At 42.8% G+C, this 22,846-nt stretch overlaps 1 protein-coding gene across 1 annotated transcript; it reads right to left on the bottom strand.

The window, feature by feature from the left end:
• Positions 1 to 455: 455 nt before the first annotated feature.
• On the bottom strand, positions 456 to 22,809 carry LOC121929932 (membrane-spanning 4-domains subfamily A member 12-like). The gene is made up of 7 exons (XM_042465966.1): positions 22,650 to 22,809; positions 13,206 to 13,384; positions 11,882 to 12,001; positions 10,591 to 10,647; positions 7,880 to 8,026; positions 3,818 to 3,937; positions 456 to 3,361 (listed from the first exon to the last, which is right to left on the bottom strand). Exons 2-7 carry the CDS (start codon positions 13,380 to 13,382, stop codon positions 3,353 to 3,355), a joined length of 630 nt encoding a protein of 209 aa, XP_042321900.1. The 5' UTR covers positions 13,383 to 13,384; positions 22,650 to 22,809; the 3' UTR covers positions 456 to 3,352.
• Positions 22,810 to 22,846: the final 37 nt, after the last annotated feature.

Below are 22,846 nucleotides of genomic sequence, written 5' to 3'. Positions count from 1 at the left end.
TACATTCCAACCCCAAAGGAAGGGGACATCGGGGATGGCAGTAATCACAGGACCATTACATTGATCTCCCACGCAGGCAAAATCTACAACAAAGATTTTTATTATATGGAGTGAGAAATGTCCATTATGCAACATATGTTTTCAATATGATCCCTTGTGTCTCTTCCTTTCCTGACCCCAGCCTGGACATCTGGCATTTCCCATTCCATATATTGTAAAAGTCTTTGTTGTAAAAATTTGAGCATCGGTTTGCTTGCCTGAGAGATAAACGCAACGGTCCTGTGGTTTAAAAGCTTAAAAACGAAACTAGTGCTGGGATAAATACAATGGGAATAGTTTTTAATGATTATTTATTCATTATTAATGAAACACACATATCCCCCCATTAGTAACTTTCCAGTCTCTGGTTAGGCTACAGGTGGAATCTGATCCTGCATATGAAACAGAAACACACATAGAGAAACAAGTCACCTTTATTATGGGGAAAGGGTATTTCGCACCTCAGTGACAAGCATATTTTAGTATAAATGTATAAAACAAATAGCAGGGAAGTGCTATACAGTAAACACCCTCAACAGTCTGGCCTAAAATCCTTGGAAAGAGCTACTGCTAAACCCACAGTGCCAGCATCACGCTCTTTAGAGTAATATTAGTGCAGAGGCTTAGGATAAGTGCTCATTTTCATACATAATTCACACCAGTGCAGTAGCACACATTTTTTAGTAGTTGCAAAGCAGTTGCAAAATCAACGTCTTGATATTTTTTCATTACAAGAAGGGCTCACTTCTCTTAACAGCGAGGCAAAAGTGAAAGAAATAACGGTCTACTCAGGAATCACATGAAATTTCACAGACTCACTGTCTCAGATTGTTTTGGTTTAACAATCATACAGCTGAAAGTCATGGCTTGCTAAAACCCACTAGTGATGGAAGAGATGGGGTCTCTTCTGTCACTTTCTTAACCACTCCTTTAGATGAGCTCTTGGCATATATAGGGCATATAAGCATACACACAAATAGGCTCCCATAGACATCTTTGTTGTTTAAATGCAGCAAAGATTTACAGGCACTTTGAAAGAAGAAAAACAAAGACAGAACCATTACTAATTCCTTGAAATACTTCATACAGAGTTGATAATAATAAAAACATTGTCTTTAGAATTACTTATAAAATGATAATGTTGAGTGAAAATTTAAAAAATAAAAAATACTGGATTCTCACTGAAACTTAGAGAAAAAGAATCAGATAGTCACTAAGAGAGACCCTTGGAGACATGACATTTGTATGGGATAAAATGCCATGGAGAGATTCGATGAGGCAAATCCATGAAATAACGTGGGTCATTTCTTGAGTGTGAATGGGGCCCCTGTAGGGGTGGTTCCTCCAGTAGAGTTTGCTAAGTCTGACATACTGACCAGTTTCCACATCTAGTAGAAATGGCCTTCTCTCTGTATGTGCTGGACTTCTGCTGTCCCATAGCTGGCTAGAGGCCTGTAGCACTTACAGCCCTATCCATCTGGTGGATAACAGATTAAGAAAGGCTGTGACTAAGTCTTTCCTAGTGTGTGTTATTTGGGATGCAGGCAGCGGGATGGAGGAGATGACATTCCTGAATTTTCCCTGAAGTGTAAAAGATCTTACACATACAAAACTAGCACATCAAGGAGACATGCTTAGCCAAGTCTTAGTGGAAAAGACTTCTCTTCATTCTACAAAGTACTTAAATTGGCCCCTAAGTTTTTATTTTTCCTACCTCCAGAAATGGTGCCATCATGGTGTAGTGGTTTGAGCGCTGGACTATGACTGGAGACCAGGGTTCAAATCCTAGCTCAGCCATGTAAACCCATTGGGTGACCTTGGGCAAGTCACACACTCTCAGCCCCAGAGGATGGCAATGGCAAACCCCTTTGAGGAAACCTGCCAACAAACCCCCATGATATATTCACCTTAGGGTCACCATGTCAGAAATGACTTGAAGGCACACAACAACAAAACTGTATGGTAACATAAGAACTTTACTAATGTTAACAAATCAAATGGCCTGGTCACTGAACTGAATGATTTAATCATGTTGACCTATCTGCTGTAGTTTTGCAAATTACCAGAAGAAAAAAAGTAGGTGAAACACAGCAGATCATCATTTGTTGATCTGCCTACATCATCCATTATAGTGCAACAAAAGGATACTAATTAAGACCCTATGTCTTCCTTGCTCCCACACCAGCCTCTCTTTATCTAGAGTTGTTTATACATAGGCTTGTAGTATAAACTTAATAATCTCTCAGGTGTTTCCACTGAGTAACTGCTATTTGTCTGCAAGTAACACTAGAGGTTCTGAATTTTCTCAGACAAGAAAGCAACAAAGTGTTTCTATGAAAGGCAAGAGGATAGTATGCAACACACAGGAATACTGTTTGCCAGAGTAAAAACTAGAAAGACCTTCTGTACCATTAATGGCTGTGTAGAAGAGGGAATTTCAGCAGGGGCTGCTTGTCACACAACCAGGTAATACAGGCTGACACACAGCCATTAATGATACAGGACCCCTCTTCAGTTGTTGCTCTGGGAAGCCTATGCAAGTAAGACTGTTGGTTTCCCCCGATCCTATCCCTGTCTGTTCAGAACTGAGCACGGCTGTGTCACTGGCATTTGTTATATATGTTTTTAGCCTTTCAGTGCAATACTTTATATGTCTACTTAGAAGTAAGTCATATTAAATTCAGTGGCACTTCTTTTGGAGCAGGTATGTACATTATTGCAACCTTAAAAGTACTGGAGCAAGCTGCAGAATTGAAGGGATAAGGTCCTTGGTAAATAAAGATTTATCTTTCTCCTTTAAAACAAAATAGCTGAGGTTCTGATAGTGTTGTTTTTTTCATTTTGTTTTGTTTTCTTTTGCTGTGATAGGCTTCACAGAAGATCTTTTTGTGGAGAAATTTACTGCATGGTCATTAACAATGTACTCCAACAGATTCCCAACCCACACCTTTAAGATCCACAAGTGTATTTCAACTGCTAGGCATTTTCTTTAACTTTCACATATATTTTCAGTTTCAATATAGCATGTGAATTTTTAAGATGCTCATCACAATAACACTTTCATGAAAAATCAGGTTGGGAAGGCCCGTTTGATTAGCTTGTTGGTTCCCCCTTTCACATGCAAATTAGACCCTTTCCTTTCCTTCTAGAAAGAGGCACATAATGCAAAAGGTCATCAGGATTTAGAGGTGGCTTCTCTTCAGGTTTGTGGTCTTTCTTGGGAAGGTGTTGAGATGTTCAATGCCAATTTGCATCAAGCAAAGTAATAATCTAGGTACAGTACTCAGCACTGCAACAAGTGGTGTGACAGGAATTACAATATCTGGAAAGATTCACAACAAAAGACTTCAGTTATTAATTATTCTGTACTTTATCCCTTCTCTCCAAACACACATTTTTTGCCTATGTCTTCAAAGACCACAAAAATATGAACAAGGCAGAAAAATCAGGATCTAAAAAAGTCCATAGATAATGAATCAAATCTTTGATTCCTAGCTTTCAAGTGTTTCATTCGTACCTTGAAGCCCTACTGTCAAAGCCAGAAAGAAGCACTGGGCAGGATTAGAGTTTGGAAAAGTCACTTTTTTAGAATACAACACACAGAATTTGGCCAGTCAAGATGGCTTTGGGCAAAGGAAGAAAGAGCATCTTTGGTGCTCCTAAACTGTGGTAATATTTTGAGTTTGACTTGAATTTAAATGACAAAATAAAGGAGACTGCTTTGGGACCAGGTATGCTTCAACAACAGCAAGCTAAAAAAATGGAGTTCCCTTCTTACCATCCACCGATAAAGCTCCTGTCTTGAGGCCTTGTATCCAGTCACTAAGGCAGTGATTGCGATGGATATTTCAAGGAGTGAAAGGATGATAAAGATCGAGTTCAGTCCATATACCAGTTCCTGTGGACAAAGCAAGGAACAGTCATGCTGAGTGCCACTGATCTAGCCGCTTGGAACTCAATTGATTATAATTCCCAAACTGGAAGAACCATCGCAACCCATAGCCTAGGAATGCAGAATCCATGTTTCAGAGCATTTTGGCCCTACAGAACTTTCTGGTTTAGTGATTAATATCTGAAGGCTTTTGAATGAGATACAAGGAACCTATAAAGATGGAGAGGTGGACTGACCAGCTATGCCCTGAAAAGGGTCTCAATGCTGAAGCTTGGGTGTTCAAAACTGGCATTTTTCGGAGCATTTTTCTTCTTGTTTTCAAGGGAGCTCCACTTCTCCCTCTCTTACACACATACTTGGAGACAGTGCAAATACTTGGCAGCAATCTGAACTCCAGCAGGAAGATCATGATGAATAAACCTTCGTAGCTAAAGAAACATTCCCATTATCCATTTAAATTTTTACCTCTTATACAGCAACATATTCTAATCAGTTGTAAAACCAAAAGATTAATTATTTCTGTCAATTATTTTTGATGTAAGATTAGTGTATAGACAGGATGCTTTGAAGAATATTTACTTTTCTGGACCTTATAGAATCAGAACAATCCCAGCCTTTACATTTACATTTTTTGAAAACATTTTTTCAGTATTTTACTTCAAACTTGGTCCACAAGAATTCTCACAGTGGCTTTAAAAATTAAAACACCATAAAATCAAGCCGGGTGGATAAAAATAAATGTTTTTAAAAATAAATAAATAGATCTTTAAAATGTATATTGGATTTTTTAAAAATTTAAATTGCTTTTTTATTTTAAGAAAAAATCTATCTAAAGATAGTTTTCTAGTGAAGATACATTTTGGTCCAAAGGTTATTCATCATGGGATTAGTTTTTAATTAATTAGCATGAGAATGGATATTCATGCAATGTTCAAAAATTGTGGTAAAGTAATTCCATTAATCCATTCACAATGACATGCTCTTCCAGAGGTTTCTGTAAGATGATTGGGCAATTTTTCTGTTTAGAGGATATTACAACAGATGTTGGTTTTACTGTGCTCAACATGGTGAATTTGTGTCTGCAGAGATCACAGTCCCATTGTTCTTTTGCAATCAATCCCTTACCTCTTAAGTGCTAAGTTTATTTTTAAGGGACAGTATTTTAAGCTTTTCATGTGTGGACCAGGCTGACAGTCTTAAGTTTTTTGAAAAGAAGATATTTTGTTTATCCACATCAGTTAACAAACGTGGATGTTTAAGCAAATGCAAAAATATATAAACTATAATGTTACTGTTTTAGTTAAATTAAACTACATTGTTACTATTAAAGCAATGATTATTTTTCTCCTTCCAATAAAGTACAGCAGAAAAGTAATCCAAATATTATTGATCAACCTATTATACTGGAAATAGTTCACTTCATAATAATTTCATAATTACCTATCTATGATGTGTTTCTAAGAGTGTAACCAAATCAGTGTATGTATGTACATGTTGTGTGTGAGTACACACAAGTCTAAAACTAATCTGAAAAGTTGTTATTCTAAAAATGAAACCTTCACCTGGTTGTAAATATTAAGATGATACCAGCAGGAATGAGGCATTGATAACTCAGTTGTGTGAAATATGCATTTTACTTTCTTATATCCTGCCTTTCTCCCAATATAGGGACTCATCAGCTTAACCTGTATGTCAAATGTGGAAGGATCATGCGAACTGTGGTCTAATAATATATGGAGGGCCACAGTTGGCTTCTCCTGTGCTATAGCGAAACCAATTTCTGCATTCATTACGACACAGAACAGAAGCTTTCTTTGTGCTTTGAGCCTTAGCTGAATGAGGTCATTTTAATTAGAATTTAGGAGAATGCTACTACATGCATGAGAGCCAATATGGTATAGTGGTTTGAGTGTTGGACCATGACTTGGAGACCAGAGTTTGAATCCCCATTCAGCCATGGACACCCACTGGCTGACCTTAAGCAAGTTACAAGAAGGCAACAGCAATCCCCTCTGAACAAATCTTGACAAGAAAACCTCATGATAGGGTCATTTGGGAATGCCCTACATGGGAAATAACTTGAAGGCAGACAACAACTACACTCATTGCTCCATTTTTGCAGCTTTGATATTTGCAGACTTGATTATTCAGGGATTTGATTAATATATTCTCTCTATGAATATCTAGGTCCTCCAGTACAACTCTATGATCAACTTTAACTAAAAGTTGCACTGAAAGACTATGGTGGGTTACAGACCGCCCAAAAGAGGTGCCTCCTCAGCGCCTCACTTTGCTGCACAGCTGCGCCGCAACATACAAATAGCGCGGTGCAGCTGCGCAGCAAAAAAGGAGCCCAAAAAAGCGGCTCCTTTTTGCGACGCCACAAAGCGCCAAAGGCGGGGCTGCTACGTCGCAGCTGCGCAGCTCCGTCTAGAAGCTGCACAGCTGTGACGTGGCGGGTGCACATGCCGTATGGACGGTGCTGCGCAATTGCGGCGCATGCGTTGGTCCGGGCCTCAGAGGGAGAGAAGAATGCTGGACCTGATTCCCTCCCCCCCCCCTCACCATTCCCTTCTCCTTTTGTGTCGTGTCTTTTAGATTGTAAGCATGTGGGCAGGGAACTGTCTGTTATCCCCTCTATTGTAAACCGCTCGGATTCCCAGTGATTGGGCAGTATATAAATAAAACCTATTATTATTATTATTATTATTATTATTATTATGCGTGACGTGCTCGGGTTGCGGGGCGTGTGCATGCTCCGCCCCGAGGCAACCCTAGCACGTCGCGGACACGCTGCAAACGGCCCATCTGTAACCCACCTTAGAGATTCCTAGAGAGAATACTCTACTAGGCATTCGTAGCTCTTCCAGTGAAGTTCAGTGTCTGTTGGATGTTGACCACAGACTTGCACTGGAGGACCTAGAGATTCCTAGAAAGGCATCCTCTCAGGTAAAAACATGGTGTTTTTGTTATTTGCAGTTTTTCCATATTCATGGGGGTCTTGTGCCTTAGCGAATATGGAAGGACAAATATATATGCAAATTAAGGATGTACATTTTTGTACATTTCATTCAAACTTTAGGCACGAACAAATAATTTTACCAAAATTCTCTTCAGTTTCTAATGACTGTTTGAAGTTTGAGATTATTAAGGGACTTGTCACATGTGGCTTTTAGACCACAATTCCCATGGGAGGAAAGCGGCATCCGTGACGATGCCACTTCCCTCTTGCCCTGTCCCTTGACCATCTCTTTTCATTCATGGGAGAAACCTGTGAATGAGCTGCCATTAAAGCAATGCCCTGGGTGCAGAAATCATTCCCATGGCAGTCGTGTTATGGGCAATCATTGTCCCCCTCCTCTTCCTTTTCTCCTCCACCTTGCTATTTTTAAATTGTTTTTCTCCTCTTTTTGTCACACAATTCCAGAGTTCCACAGCATCAAAGTTTCTGATAAAACATTTAAAATGTTAAATCAGAATTGCAGATCTCTGAAGTAGCACAAGAACAGCTAATACATACATACTGTACATACATACATACATACATGCTGGGAAGGGAAGGTGGAGTTAAGGCAGAGGATGAGAAGGGAGTGTGATGGGGGCAGTAGTCCCCATTCACCTGAAAGAAAACCGATGCAGTAACAGTGGCACTAAAAGAGGTACATTACTGTCCCCCCCCTCCCCCCGTGATTGCAGCGAGAAAAGGGCTGGTATGATAAAGCCCTAAGTGCAAAAAATATTTGTGGTATTTTTGTCTAGAAATGTTATTTTATGCACGGAAAAGCTATTTTCTGTGCAGGAAACTTGTAAGTTTCCCTCTCGGAATAATTCTCATCTATCTAGGATTCTCATCAGCATTTTTAAAATCATTTTTGGAATATTCTGAATATTTGTTCCATCCCTATCACTTAGAAAGAGACAAAATAAGAGAAAGGGGAGGAAGTTTACCGCTTCACGATGATTGCAGTATACAAGGTAAAGTTCATCACAAAGTTTTTCTGATTTCTTCTGGTGTGCAATCTCAGTAGCATGGAGGACTATTGCAATCAGTGCAGCCACACAGACTAACAAGTTGGCAATTAACGAAGCTCTGACCTTCATCAGCAAGTTAAATAAATAAAATAAATGGTAAAATTATTAGATCAGCTTCATACCTCTGAAAAGAAATTGCCAACCTCAGAATTTACTACCCTGATTTTATTGACATTATAGAAGTTCCACATAGTTATTTCTGGATAAGGGGTACTGTACTACCTTTGCTGTCTTGATGAACAAGATCTGTACATTGCTGCAAGGCAAGTTATCTTGAGAGACTGCAGAGAACAATCAAGACCCTGTACTGAGAAGGTGAAGTGTAATGCTCCACCTGTGCACTACCATGTCCTCTCTTCATCCTAAAAACATCCAGGGATAGCTGTTGGCCACATAGCAAATCCAGTAACATCCAAACAATGATACCTTGATTGGAACAACCAAAATGCACACTGCATGTTGCAAGCTTTTAAAGCCACACTGGCTTCTTCATCAGGTATGGTGTTAAAAGCCAAACTGGAGAAAAAAAATTGAAGATGTTAGTCATAGGCCTGCATTTTGCTGTTTCTGGTCTTAGTTCAGATGGTAGGGAGGGTTCGTTGCAAGCTGACACCCCCTCCTCTGGCCATGTAGTCACTGGGAGATTCTCAAAGTCAAGGAAATTTAATGTTCATTTGCAACTCAAAGAAAATGCTTCCTTTGAAGTCATCATGATAATCTCCCAGTGACCACATGGCCAAAGAAGGAGGTGCCAGTCTGCAAACTAACGTCTTTTCTCCTGTTTGGATTTTAACACCTTGCTCAATGAAGAAGCCAGCATGGCTTTGAAAGCTTGCAACATGTAAGTGTGCATTTTGGTTGGCCCAATAAAGGTATCATTGTTTGGATGTTATTGGTTCTTCTTATCCTGGCAGCTTTAAGTGTCAGGAGGGTCCCCAGTAACTTGCTCTTTACTTGGGCAGATGAGAAGATGGAGGCAATTCAGAGGAAGAAACAGCTGATCTCAGCTGAAGGGTTCATGTGCAGATAGTGAGCAATTTCATTTCCCTTCTGCCTGGAGCCCAGAGCAGCAGCAACTTTTTTGTCTGAATTGTCTCCCATCTTCCCACTGGTAGGCAGTCACTGCTTCTACCTTCTCTTCTTCCCAGGGTTTGACACTGCTGGGAAGATGTCTTCAATGGTGCATGGAGGGGTAACCCCCCTGTGCCCTGTCCAAAAAGAGACTTATGCATATGTAAGCCACACTTATGCATACCTATTGTCACTAATGGGATGCTGCCTAATATGAAGAGACAGCATGGGGAATGTACTGCAGGAATGCACCTTCCATCATTTCTCACCATGTCTAGGGGCAATGGAAGTTGAAGTGCAACAGTACCTGGAGATCCACACATTTTCCAGCTCTTGTGTAAACCACAGGCCTTAGGAAAACAGCCAGATCTGTACAACACCTCTCTCAAGATGTACATATGTATATCTTAAAATATCTATCGCCTAAGATAGCAAAGGTTAGTTGAAAGGGGCTCTCCTGATCAAATCTAGCTAGCACCCCTGCTGAACTCCATTATTTACCATCACCAGGTCTGCTAGGTTTCCTGATAAAACTATAGAAATACCAATTATCCCACATACTATGTTCGGTCTCTCCCAGCATATGGCCCTACAGTGGGCATGAAATGAATTAGATAGAAAACATCTCTTTTGGGGCAAGGATGATGGACTTAATGCTTCTGTGATAGCTTTTTAAAATACATGTTCCTTTGAAAATCATCATCTTTTTGTTAAACTAAATATTGGGCAAGGTCTCTCAGGTAGCCCAGGATGTACACTCTTTGTTTGAAGAAACTCCTTTATTTTAGAAAGCTTACTGATGCCATCCTCATTTGCCCATCCTGAGATACTTTAAAAAGGAATATAAATGGAAAGGTAAATATTCTGGAGGATGGACTCTACTTGAAACAAGTGTTTGAGCTGCTCTCCTCCTCCATCTGTTGAACCTATCTCTTTCTCTCATCTCTTCCTCCTCTTATCATCCCCCTACAACCTCAAACTGTTTAATTCCAAACCCATGCAGTCTTTCATATTTTCTCACGTTGACTCCCCATTCTAAAGCAATGGTATTTATTCTGCACATACTGTTTAATATTTACTACTCCTCATTGCAACTGTATTTTGATGACAGTATGTTCAACTTTGAAGCGAGTTCTATGTGAATGGGGTTTTTGAGTTCAGTTTGCCCAACATGCTGTTGCCAAAGGCACAAGATCCCTGGCAGGCATGTGCACTCAGAACATGTATTAAATCATTCATGTGCTCTGATGGCACACCTGATAAAAGCATGGACAAATTTATGGATGACTACTGTGATATATAAATGATTGGATTTGTAAGTGGAACATTAAACTGATTTAACCTATGAATATATACCTGTCCTCAGATCACAACACAGCATTGTAACTCTCTCTCTCTCTCTCTCTCTCTCATTCTAATGCATTGCAAATATGCATGAGCAACTTCCCCTCAAGATACCCCTTTTACACTCTGAAAAGGTACTGGCATCAGCTTGTGACACATATGTATTATATTGGCTTTACTCCTAAGAAAACACACATAGAGAAAATATTTACCAGCCAAACATGCTTTCGTTTCTCCATCTCCACAAGTAATGACCCAGAAAATAACAGCTGTACAGGACAGGAAAAACAAAAGACAAGCATCAGGTTGAATCTCTTTACATATCCAGAAATGAGAGTGCTCAGAATTCAGGTAGGCACCCAAGGTTGAGAAAGAATTCAAAACTTCATTTACCCACTTCTTGCTCACTTTACTTCACATGTTTCTGCTTGATAACTAATATGTTTTTTCCTGAGAAAAGTAACATGTAGAACCACTCAGAAGTCCTCACTTTATAGGGAAAAGTATGAAGCAAACAAGTTCCTTGTCACATGTGAAGACCATGCAAGTATCTATTAGACAGAAGCAAAGTTTGCAGCTGAATAAACATTTGAGTGAGCCATAGGCATTAGGGGATTGTGGGTGGGTTACTCTTTGTTGGGCCCCCTCTTCTATCTCCAAGCTTCCCTGACTCTGTCTGTGACTAGGTACACAACCCTCTGCACCTTCCAAAGCTCCTATGACAGTGATGGCGAACCTTTTTAAGGTCGCATGCCGGAGGCGGGGCTTCTACCCCCAGGATGGGTGCTGAGTGCCGGGGCTGGGCTTCTGCCCTCAAGGGGGTGGGGCTTCCACCCCCTTTTCAGAGGGAGGGAGCCTCTGGCTCCTCCCCCGGCCTTTGCCGGCCCCTGAGGGTCCCTCCTGGGGCCGTCAGAGGCCGGAAAAAGGGCCGTGTAGGATGGCGCTCTGTCCTCCGGCCTTTGCCGGCCCCTGAGGGTCCCTCCTGGGGCTGTCAGAGGCCAGAAAAAGGGCCCTTGCCCTTTGCTCGCCGCGAAAGGGCTCCACGGAGCCCTTTCCCGGCAAGCAAAGGCAAGCCAGGAGGAGGAGGAGGAGGAGGCTGGGCACATGTCCCAGCCGCCTCCTCCTCAGCCTTCGCTCCATGCGAAAGGAAGCCGGAAGGGAAGAGGGCTGGGAGGAGGAGACAGACGCCTCTGTCTCCTCCTCCCAGGTGCCATTTTCTGGCTTCTCGCTCTCAGAGAGACAGCGGGAGGCTCGAAAATGGTAGGGAGGAGGCAGAAGGGGCACGCCCCTGTTCCGCCTTCTCCCTCGCCCCCCGTGCCTGGCGAAATCGCGCCGTGTGCCACCCGTGGCACGTGTGCAACAGGTTCGCCATCACGGTCCTATGACATTAGTTGGGGCTAATGGTAGTTGCAGTCATCTAAAACATCTGGAGGGCACCATGTTGGAGAAAGTTATGCTATGGACTGATGGATGATTTCCCAGCCTGTCTAAAAGTTTGCTTACCAAGATCCCAATCCAGAAGTAGATCCCACTCTTCACAGTGAGGGTCTTTAAGTTCCCCTGTGCTATAGTTAGAACAATGCCAAAGCTTATCTGTGTAGCCCCCAAAACAATATGTACAGCCTGGAGGGGGAGAAGAAAAAGGTTTTGGATTATTATTCATGAATATCTGCAGCATCAGCATTGCTGCTGTCATCATCACTGACATAATCATCATCAGCTTTGCTACCCTCCTCATATGTTTAAACAGTGATATCCACCATCGCATTATCAACCGTCACCAACATATATTTCACTGGAATCACCTCCTTCATCACAGTTAAAATCTCCTCGTTATCCTATCATTCCTCTCAAGGTCACCAACTACATCTCTCCTGAATCAAAATCAGCAAACCTCTTTCTCTTCACCTTGCTTGGCTTGTGCATCCCCATCATCCTAAAGAGCTGTGTAAGTCCATCTTCAAAGAAGCCGTAACAGGTATTTTACCAGAGCTTACAGTATCATATCCAGATCCTAGATTCATAGTGCTTTAATTATGTAGTGTGAAATGGCTTTTTGTCTTATATGCAGTTTGGTCCATAGTCTAACAGCCTTTGGAATACTCCCACAAGTAGGGTTGTCAGGCCAGGATTATCCCAGGGTCTGAGATTTCAGAGCCAAAACATGCAATCAAGGAATGACTCCTTGTGATATCAGAGAAAGTGATGCTTAATACAAGGAACAGCCCCTGGTGATGCTATTAAGCACAATGAATTAAGCATAGACTGTACCATTCAGACAAATAAACAAATAAGCAAACACTAGGCTTCATGAATGAGGAAAGTGTATGTATATGTACATGTGTGCACACTTTTCATGGTAATGCTCATGCCTTCAGGTTATTCTTGTTCACCTGGAAGTCCAGAAATAAGGGCTCAAGCCCTCAGATGAGGGAAGCCTAATTACAAAGCATTGGAATATGTTAATGAGTAAAGTATATGACTCCATTTTTTAATCAACTGGATTCATTAAGATGCTTGAAAGACATTAGTCCAAAACACACTTCAGAAATAATCCATTTTGAGACTGCTTTAACTGTGCTGGCTCAGTGCTAGGAAATCATGGGGATTATAGTTTATTGTGGCACCAGAGCTCTCTTGACAACAAAGGCTAAATGACTCACAAAACTACAGTTCCCAGAATTCCCTAGCACTGAGCCAGCACAGTTAAAGCGGTATCAAACTGGATTATTTCTGAAGTGTGTTTTGGACCATTGAGGATATGACTTGACCATCTACAAGCCTGACAGGGATTTGGGCCTAGTTTGATAAATCTACAGATTCTTACCCCAAGTGCTTTTGGCAGTGTATCAACATTTTTGATCTCAGGTGGCATCATCTGTGACACAGTGGAAGTAGACCCAAGCATGCTAGCAGCAGCAACATCTGCTGACTGTGGACCCGGCTGCTGGACCACTTGTGTGATGATCCTTACATTTCCACACTCTGTCACAGCGCTGGCCATTTCTGTAGCAAAGAGAGGTTAACACACATTAAATAGAGCAGAATGGGTTGAAGCCAGATTCTAGGCACAGCTGGCATTTCTCACATACTGTATGTGAAGCCATGCATAGACATGCTCACACACTGATTCAGACAACACACTTTGCATGGAGGTGGTGGTGATTAGGGACAAAGGCTTTTGAATCACACCACATATATTTTTCAGTTCATCAATGCAAGAATGTATGTTATCACCCACCTACTGTTTGTTAAAGATCACGATTATGGTACCAATCATTGGAACACACTGCCATGTGGTGTGTTGGGGTCTCCTCCTTTGGAGACTTATAAGCAGAGGCTGGATGGCCATCTGTTGAGAGTGCTTTAATTGTGTATTCTTACATGGCAGGTGCTTGAACCTTTTGGTTTCTTCCAACTCTAGGATTCTATGTTTGTTTGTACTTTTTGCATTTCACTTTCCTTTGATCCTACCAGTTATAACCCCTCCCCTTCAACCATCCACGCAAGGATTTGTATCACAATCTGCCGACTTAAGTAATAAATCATGGATCATATGAAATGGGCTCTAATTCATAAAAACTTATGACAACTTAAATGTGGTAATCTTTAAGATGCAACAAGATTTTAAAATTGTTTTATACCTAGAGCGATGTCACATTTACCCTTTGTTGGCTACCAGTCTTCACAATCCACCTCACACTTGCAGAACATCTGGAAAGAATTTATTAGAATACCAAAAGACTAGATTAACAATGACTTCCCAAAGAGCTTTTAGTGTCGCCGCTCCAAAACTATGGAATAACCTACTGGAAGAGATCCGTCTAACCACCACCCTTCATGCCTTCAAGAAGACAGTTAAGATGGATCTCTTCCAGCGGGCTTACCCACCTGACCCTGTATAGGAAATTTGTTATATTAATGCTCCACTCCTTGATTGTAATTTCTGTACAACCTTATTGCTGTTGCTATTATGGTATGATGATACAGTTAATCTTTATTTGAAACTATTATTGTCGTTAGTATTTTATTGATTATATTTTTGTATTTTTATATTCTTGTATGAATTTTACTGGATGTAATCCCGCCTCAATCCGCAGGGAGAGGCAGGAAATATAAATACAATTATTTTTGTTGTTGTTGTTGTTGTTGTTGTTGTTGAGATCTAAAGTGAAAACCAGTTTTGAAAAGGCAATGTGTACAGTATATCTGCCTGGCAATGATATGCCAGGAATCTACCAGAATGCAGGCTAGTTGTGAATAAGCAGAGCGTGCATGGTAGTCAATTACAGTAGGCACTCCACATTCATTGGGGTTAAGATCACAAGGCCCCCATGAAAGTGGGGAGGAAAATGCAGATAAAAAACACTACTTTTTTTTACCTGAGAGACCACCTCCCCAGAAAACTCTAGGTCTTCCAGGGCAACTCTATGGTCAACATCTGCCAAAGGTTGACCATAGAATCATGCTGGAGGGCCTACATATGCCTAGAGAAGCATTTTTCTAGGAACTTCTAGGTTCTCCAGCACAATTCTATGGCCAACCTCTGATAGAGTTGAACTGGAGGACCTAGACTAGGATTCCTAGAGAGAACATACAAATCAAAACCGCAAATAATCAAATCTGTAAAAGTCAAATCCACAAATGTGGAGGGCCAACTGTATTCAATTTTTAGTGGGAGTGACTAAGCCAGGAGTGGACAACCATGGAGCTGCCAGGGTATGGACAATGGGCCCAGTGTAGTCTCCAGATTCTGTACAGTCCTCTGTCAATTCTTGGTTTAGCTGTTCTTGCTGCAAAGTGGAGTGATAGAACACATACATCCATAGGTGACATCCATCCCTTTTGATGAAACCATAAGCGACCAGAATGTCACTTCTGATTTTTTTTTAAAAAGGCTATAATAAGATGGGTGTGTGTGGTGCTGGTGAGGAAAGTATTTAATAGAAATTTTTACCCTGTTTGGTCAACCAATAAAACCTGGAGCTTCAGCTTGCCATTGTTTTATTATGTTGCCAGGCACTGGCCAGCTTCCTTTTATCCCCAATGAAACAAAGCTTGGAAAAGTTACAAGAGAGTTATAGTACAAAAAAGTACTTTTACAGTACTTTGAAGATATACTACTTTTCCAAGCTCTACCTGTACATAAAAGAAAGAATCTAGTGTTTACTCTTGGCTTTCTCCCTTGGCTTCGTTGAGAGGAAACAAAATAGAAAAGAGAAGATGCCTCTGCAGACAGCATGATAAACTAGCTCAGTAGTTAGTTTAGCTGCTCCTACAGCAAGAAGGATTGAACCATGTGTACCAGCATACTCCTCATACAAACACAGACACTTCCTTCCTCTTTTCACAAACTGCTGAGGGCACCTTCTGCCTTAGCAAGAGAAGGCAACTTCTTTGCTCCATTCATTAATAGCAGAAAATTCTACAGTGGTAGCATTCAAAGATATAGCTATGTTAGTCTGTAGAATCAGTATGTAGAGAGATCTTGTAGCACCTTTGAGACTAACTGAAAGAAAGAAGTTGGTAGCACGAGCTTTCGTAGACTTCAGTCTTTCTTTCTCTCTACAGAAAATTCTACAGTGAAGCCAGGAGATCCTGATTGGAGGCACTGAGCTGGAGTGTTAAAGACAGTATATTGAAGAGATAAAAGTTATGATAGGTTTTCTTACCTACCCACTACCAGCTAAATAAGCTTTACAAAAGCTTTCATATCCACATGTAGCAACAATAACAGGTGCATTGTTAGGGCCGGCTACGTGAAAGGAGTAGAGTCAGTGCTACTCAAAATGGGGGTCTATGGATGGGTCTGTGAGCTGTCACCTGCTGGTCCCTGGAGAGTTTCCAGGAAAAAAGAAACAATTGTAGTCACTGGCCACAAATATGGTATAGGTCCCTGACACAATGGGAGGAAGGGAGGAAAATGCCAGTTTCTCATGTCAGGTAGCTTTAGAAGCACTGCTCTAGATTAAATAGGCTAATTTTACTTTAAAGTCTTATCTCTCAGCTTCTGCCACTATTGGGGTTGCCAGTTTCTCTCCCAAGAAAGGATCCATCAAAGGAAGTCCTAAGAGCTAGGTTACGGATAGGGAATGTGTGGTCACTAGCCCATTGGCCCTAGTGAACATAACAAATGGTGAAGGGTGATGGTGGTTTCAGTCCAGCATGTTCCTCACCCCTTAGGTTGAACCTCTCCTAATTGCATACTTAGAAACCCCTTCTCCTGTCCAAAATGGACCACAAGAGAGTAAGATTATAACACAGAGACAGGATAGGGACGGGATTGCTCTCCTGTCTATACCTGTCTGTGAGTGGAATTGCGCAAAAGCCTTTCATATCATAGCACTGATCCTGTCATTATTCTGTCATTGAAGCACCACTGCATTAATGTGAATGACTGTTGATGCAAAATGCCAGGGCAATGCCACTTCAATGAGGGGACAATGACAGGATCAATGCAATGTCATTTGAAAGACTTTCCCACAGTCACTGTCACTCATGCTTTCTGGATGGGACAGTGTCCCGATAAGCATGACATCGCATGAAAGTCCTTCTCGTGATTGCGTGAGAAGGACGGGACAGGGAGAGGACAATGACGTCTCATCCTCCATGTGATAATCTCCTAAATCATTTATTTCTCTTTGCTAGGCCCAATATTGCTAGGTGGCCCTTGGACTAGATGCTCTCTGTGGTCAGCTGGTTCATCACTTCTGGAACAAAACATCAAGACAAATCATTCCAGCTAATTGCTTCATGCGGTGCATGGATTGCTCAATTTGTTCTAATGTTGTTGCACTGACAGTGTCCTTGGGTTCAGTGGAGACTGAAAATTATTGCAAAAGATCTGCATGATAGGAAAGAAAAAGGGTAATGGAGTGGGGAGGAGATGCAGTAGAACCCAAGAGCCAAACCAGAACAGATGTTGTTGACAATGGTCTCAATGGCTTTTTTTTTTAAAAAAAATGAAAAAAACTTAAAAAAAACCTTGTATGGCCAGCCCAATCTGGACTGGGACTCTAGTGTGGTGTTTCTGATATGGATCAGAATTCATTTTGTTAGATTTTGTTAGATTTGGGTCAGCTTTCTAATTTATTAAAGTCATTCAATAGATTAGAAAACTGGGCCAAAACTAATAAAACAATTTCAACAGGGAGAAATGTAAGGTACTGCACTTAGGCAGAAAAAAATGAAATGCATAGATATAGGATGGGGGACACCTGGCTTGACAACAGTGCATGTGATCTAGGAGTCCTAGTAGACCACAAATTGAATGTAAGCCAACAGTCTGATGTGGCAGCTAAAAAAGCCAATATGATTCTAGGCTGCATCAATAGAAGTATAATGTCTAGATCAAGGGAAGTAATAGTGCCATTCTATTCTGCTTTGGCCAGGCCTCACCTGGAATACTGTGTCCAGTTCTGGGCATGAGAATTGGACCTTTATTGAAAATAAAGGTCCAATTGAAACAAGCTCCAATTGAAACCAAGGGGAAAAGCCAAGAGTAAACACTAGATTCTTTCTTTTACGTACAGGTAGAGTTTGGAAAACAAATGCTCTGATTGTCCACTACACCGCTGGTTGTAAAGACTGGATGTTCCCAAAAAAACCATGGAACTTGAAAATCAGTGTTACTTTTGTAAGGGAGGATATACAGATGTCCCTCTGTTTTCATGGACTTAAGGTTCGTGTCCCTCGCCTGTTCACAGGTGGTAAATGGAGGGGGACAAAATGAGGCATGTGTCACCTCAAGCCAATGGGGCTTGAATAGTGGCAATTTTCTGTTTTTGCAGGGGGGTCCGGAATGGATCCCCCATGAAAATGGAGGGGCGACTGTACTCATAGAATCATAGAGCTAGAAAAGACCCACGGGCCAACCCCTTGCAGTGCAGGAAATACTGTAACATTTTGTTGTCTGGTATCCCAGTACTCATGGACAGGGAAAAGAATCATCAAGCCAATGAAAGAAAGAAAGAGGTTTATCAGACTCAAGTTTTGGATCCTGCAATTGCGCTAAGGAAGTGTAAAGAACGTTGCGAAATGACTATTTCGCGCGATGTCTTACCATATTGCTTGCTTTTCTGTCTTTCACTCATAACGTTATGTTAGCGTTACAATAGCGCGACGTTGCGCGAAAGCTGCGATTTCCCTGATGTGAAATAACGCATTGCAGAACTATTTACTACACTTGCGCCTTCCTTTTGTCTTTCGCATTTCGCAACAACATATTTGCGCATGCGCCTTGGAGGTTTTGGTGGCCTTTTTGCTTCCAGGGAGGGGGATAGCTTTCTCTGGGAGGGTTGCAGATATCCACATATCTGGTGCCAAACAAGAAACCTTCCCTGCCAGGCGCCCCAAAGCCAAATGTGAGGAAGGCTGCTTTGGCACCAGCAGCAACAAACCCCAACACTTGTCCTCCCGCTTTGATTCTCTCTCTCCAACCAGAGCTGTGAATGAAAGGCATGAGGAGGAAGGGAGGGAGGGAATAAAGAAGGAAGGAGGGAAGGAAAGCTTGGAGAAGCCACCAGCCAGGAGTCTCCTGGTGCTGAGATACAACCCCCTCAACCTCCAGGGCTAGCAAGACCCCCTAACCCCACCACAATCCCTCTCTTTTCCTGGGCTTCACCCACAGACTAAGGAGGGACAAAATTGGGGGATAAGGCGAGCTTCTTTCCCTCCTCTCTCTCGCCCCTTCCTCAGAGCTCCTATTGCAGTCCCCCCCAGCCCCTCACAAGCTTGTCTTCCTCCGCCGCCCGCCCCCCCCACATACACATGGAGCACAGCAAACACCCCCTAGCCCTACTACACCCCTCTCTCTTTTCTCTCCAAAGACTGCTTTGGAGGCAGGAGGGCTTCTTTCCCTCCTCTGTCCCTCCCTCTCTCTCTCTCCTCACACTCCCTATGGCTGAAGCGACCCCCCCAACTCCCCCACAGGCCTGTTTTTCACACACATGTAACTATCTATCTACTCATCTGTTTATAAGTATATATTCAATAAATATGTATGATATGTACACGAGTGTCCATTTGAATAGGCCAGAGGAAACTATAAGGATACAACATCTATCTATCTATCTATCTATCTATCTATCTCTGTCTATAAGTAAATATTAACATATATGTATGTATATCTATATCTACATCTATATCTATATCGATATCTATACTCGCATACATGTATGTGAACGCATGCCCATTTGAATTTGCAAGTGGATGATCCCCAGGGGCCCCTTTCAGTGGCAGCATCCTAGGTGTCTGTGCAGGAAAGAGGAATGGGGCTGGAATGGATGACCCCTAGGGGACCCTTGCATTTGCAGCCTCCTAGGTGTTCATGCTGGAAAGAGGAATGGGGCTGGAATGGATGAACACTAGGGGCCCCTTAAATTTCTAGCCTCCTAGGTGTTCTTGCAGATCTACAGGCGGGTAGATAACTATAACTATGAGCGATCATATATATGCACATGCTAGCTGTGGGAGGATTGTTCACATGGGGTTCACCATTTCCATCCTATGAGGCTGAGAGAGTGTGACTTGTCCAAGGGCCTAGGAGAAGGCAGTGGATGATGGGATCAGTGGCAGGCAGAAGGGGAGGTGCAGATGGGCCCCTGGGGAAAGGCAGTGGATGACGGGATTGGTAGCAGTCAGTATTGATACATCGATCTATATATATTTATATATACATATCTCTCTCTCTCTCTCTCTCTCTATCTGTTTATAAGAAAATATTCACATAAATATGTGTGTGTGTGTGTGTGTGTGTGTGTGTATATCCAGGTGCATGTATGTACACGAGTGCCCATTTCTAGCCTCCTAGGTGTTCTTGCAGGGCTGAGGAATGAGGTTGGAATGGATGACCACTAGGGGCCCCTTAAATTTCTAGCCTCCTAGGTGTTCTTGCAGGAAAGAGGAATGAGGCTGGAATGGATGACCCCTAGGCACCCTTTTCATTCGCAGCCTCCCAGGTGTCCATGCAGGAAAGAGAAATGGGGCAGCCTCCCAGGTGTCCATGCAGGAAAGAGGAAATGGGGCTGAAATGAATGACCCCTGGAGGTTCCTTACATTTGAAACCTCCTAGGTGTTCATGCAAGACAGAGCCGCCACCCCCTCCCTGGGTGGGGGGAAGGAAAGAAGGCCACCGGAAGGGAATGGGGTCAAAAAGCAGCCCTGCATCATGGGAACTTAGCAATCAGTAACTTTAGCATTATGTTGCGCTGATGCCTACCACACCAAACCATTTCACAACACATTTCGCAAGATAACAGGAGACCATGGCCTGGCTTCCACTTTTACCCACAATGCCCAAAAGGGGGAGGAATGACGCTTAAACTACGGGAGCGTTGCGCAACGGGCTCCCATAGAAATGAATGGCGTCTGGAAGAACATCGCGCTTTTGCGTTATTGCGCAATGTTCGTGATGCTAACATTGCATGATAGGTGGGAAAAATAGCCAAAAACTCGCATCTGATAAACCTCAAATACATGGATTTTAAAGTTCCTCTGAATGACATGAAGTGGGATAGAGAAATGGGGATAATAATAATGAAATGATTGTCTAAGGGGTACTGGACTGGATGAAAGATTTATAAATAAATGTAAATATCACCTGTAAAAAAAATATAATGATAAATCAGGCTGAAAGAAATAAACAAATAAGGAAAACAGACAACAAGAAGAAATGCTCAGTGAAATGCTCCACGATTCCAATGGATCAAAAGAAGAATGAAGAAAGTAATTTGGCAGAGGGGACTCTCAGGAAGCCTGCGTGGTGTAGTGGTTTGAGCACTGGCCTATGACTCTAGAGACCAGGATTCTAATCCTGGCTCAGCCATGGAAACCTACTGGGTGTCCTTGAGCAACTCACATGCTCTCAGCCTCCAAGGATGGCAATGACAACCTCTCTCTGGAGATACCTGCCAAGATAACCCCATGATAGGTTCACCTTTGCAGTGATGGTGAATCTATGGCACGTGTGCCAGAGATGGCACTCACAGCCCTCTCTGTGGGCACGCACACCATTGTCCCAACACAGAGTTCACTAGTTTGTCACTAGAAAGCCAGAGGGTTGTGGTACTTTGCAATAAATAAGTGGGTTTTGTGTTGTAGTTTGGGCACTGGGTCTCTAAAAGGTTCATCATCACTGCTAGGGTCACCATAAAAAAGGTGAGCCATAAATTGGAAACGACCTGACGGCATGCAACAACTCTCAAGAAAGCAGTGAAAGCAAATGGAGAAACAAATATGTCCACGATCTGACAGGAAACAGATACACCACACTTCCCAAATCCTTTAGGGAAAAAGCTGCTGGCACCAAGGCGGGGAGGACTTGGCCCTACAAGTATTTGTTGTCTGTCTTCAAGTCAACTCTGTTTTATGGTGACCCTCTCATAGAGTTTTCTGGGCAAGAATTATTCCGAGAAAGTTGCCTCAAGGCTGAGAGAGCATTCCTTGCTCCAGGTAAGCCAGCGGAACCCTGGCCTCCTGGGGTCTGATCGCACTGCACAATTATAGCCCTATGATTCCACTCTAGCTACCAGGGCTGCATCCTAGGGAACCCCCTGAGTACTTTGGTGAGTCTCCCCAGGAGCTCTCTGGCAAACAATTCTAAATGTGTTGTGATGTCTGTGGTGTGCCTTCAAGTCGTTTCCAACTTATGGCAACCCTAAGGCGACCCTATCCTGGGGTTTTCTTGGCCAGGGTTGTTCTGAGGAGGTTTGCCATTGCCTTCCACCTGAGGCTAAGAGAGTGTGACTTGCTCATGGTCACCCAGTGGGTTTCATGTCCGAGGAGGGAATAACACTGCTCTCCAGAGACGTATAGCCCAACACTCAGACCACTGCACTAAGGAGATCCTAATCATGGGGTTTTCTTGGCAAGACTTATTCAGAGGAGGTTTGCCCTGGCCTTCTCCTGAGGCTGAGAGAGTGTGACCCATCCATGGCCACCCAGTGGATTTCCTGGCCGAGCAAAGGTGGGGGGGAGCTCCAAACCTGGACTCCAGCGTCCAACACTCAACCCCCACTACTGTAAGTCTTTCCCTAACCTCCAAATCCGAGAGAAGAGAACCCTGGTAGTAAACGCGGGATGAGAGCGCGATAACTGCATAGCAAGAAGAGATCCCTCCCCCCGGATAAGGACAGTGTAGCGCCAGCCAAGCTGGCTTTCCTCCCAAGTGGAGATCTCCCCCATTCCTTCTCCTTTTTAGACCCCTTTAGACCCCCCCCCCCAGCCACCCCAAAGCAATGCCTCCTCCTTTGGGCCTGGAGGAGAGACTCACTGTAGCCGACACACGCTGCTCCTCCTCCTCCTTCTCCTTTGCAGAAAGCGGGTGGATTTGGTGTTTACTGGGAGGAGGAGGAGGAGGACAGCTTCAGCCGCCCGCCTTCTGACAGCATCAGCTCCTCTCCCTTGGAAGCAAACGGACCCCCCTCCCGAGCCCTTCCTGGAAAATCCCTGACAGAGCCCAGCTTCTTC

The sequence above is a fragment of the Sceloporus undulatus genome, chromosome 1, assembly GCF_019175285.1.
Source record: "Sceloporus undulatus isolate JIND9_A2432 ecotype Alabama chromosome 1, SceUnd_v1.1, whole genome shotgun sequence".
Classification (NCBI taxonomy): domain Eukaryota; kingdom Metazoa; phylum Chordata; class Lepidosauria; order Squamata; family Phrynosomatidae; genus Sceloporus; species Sceloporus undulatus.
The sequence above is the reverse complement of the archived record's forward strand: the minus strand, read 5'-3'. Positions and strand labels throughout refer to the sequence as shown.

Coding starts and splice junctions, on each gene's coding strand:
- LOC121929932 (XM_042465966.1), bottom strand. CDS start 13,382: ATGGCCAGCGCTGTGACAGAGTGTGGAAATGTAAGGATCATCACACAA. Junction 12,002..13,205: donor CACTGCCAAAAGCACTTGGG/GTAAGAATCTGT, acceptor CTCCCCCTCCAG/GCTGTACATATTGTTTTGGG. Junction 10,648..11,881: donor ACTTCTGGATTGGGATCTTG/GTAAGCAAACTT, acceptor TGTCCTGTACAG/CTGTTATTTTCTGGGTCATT.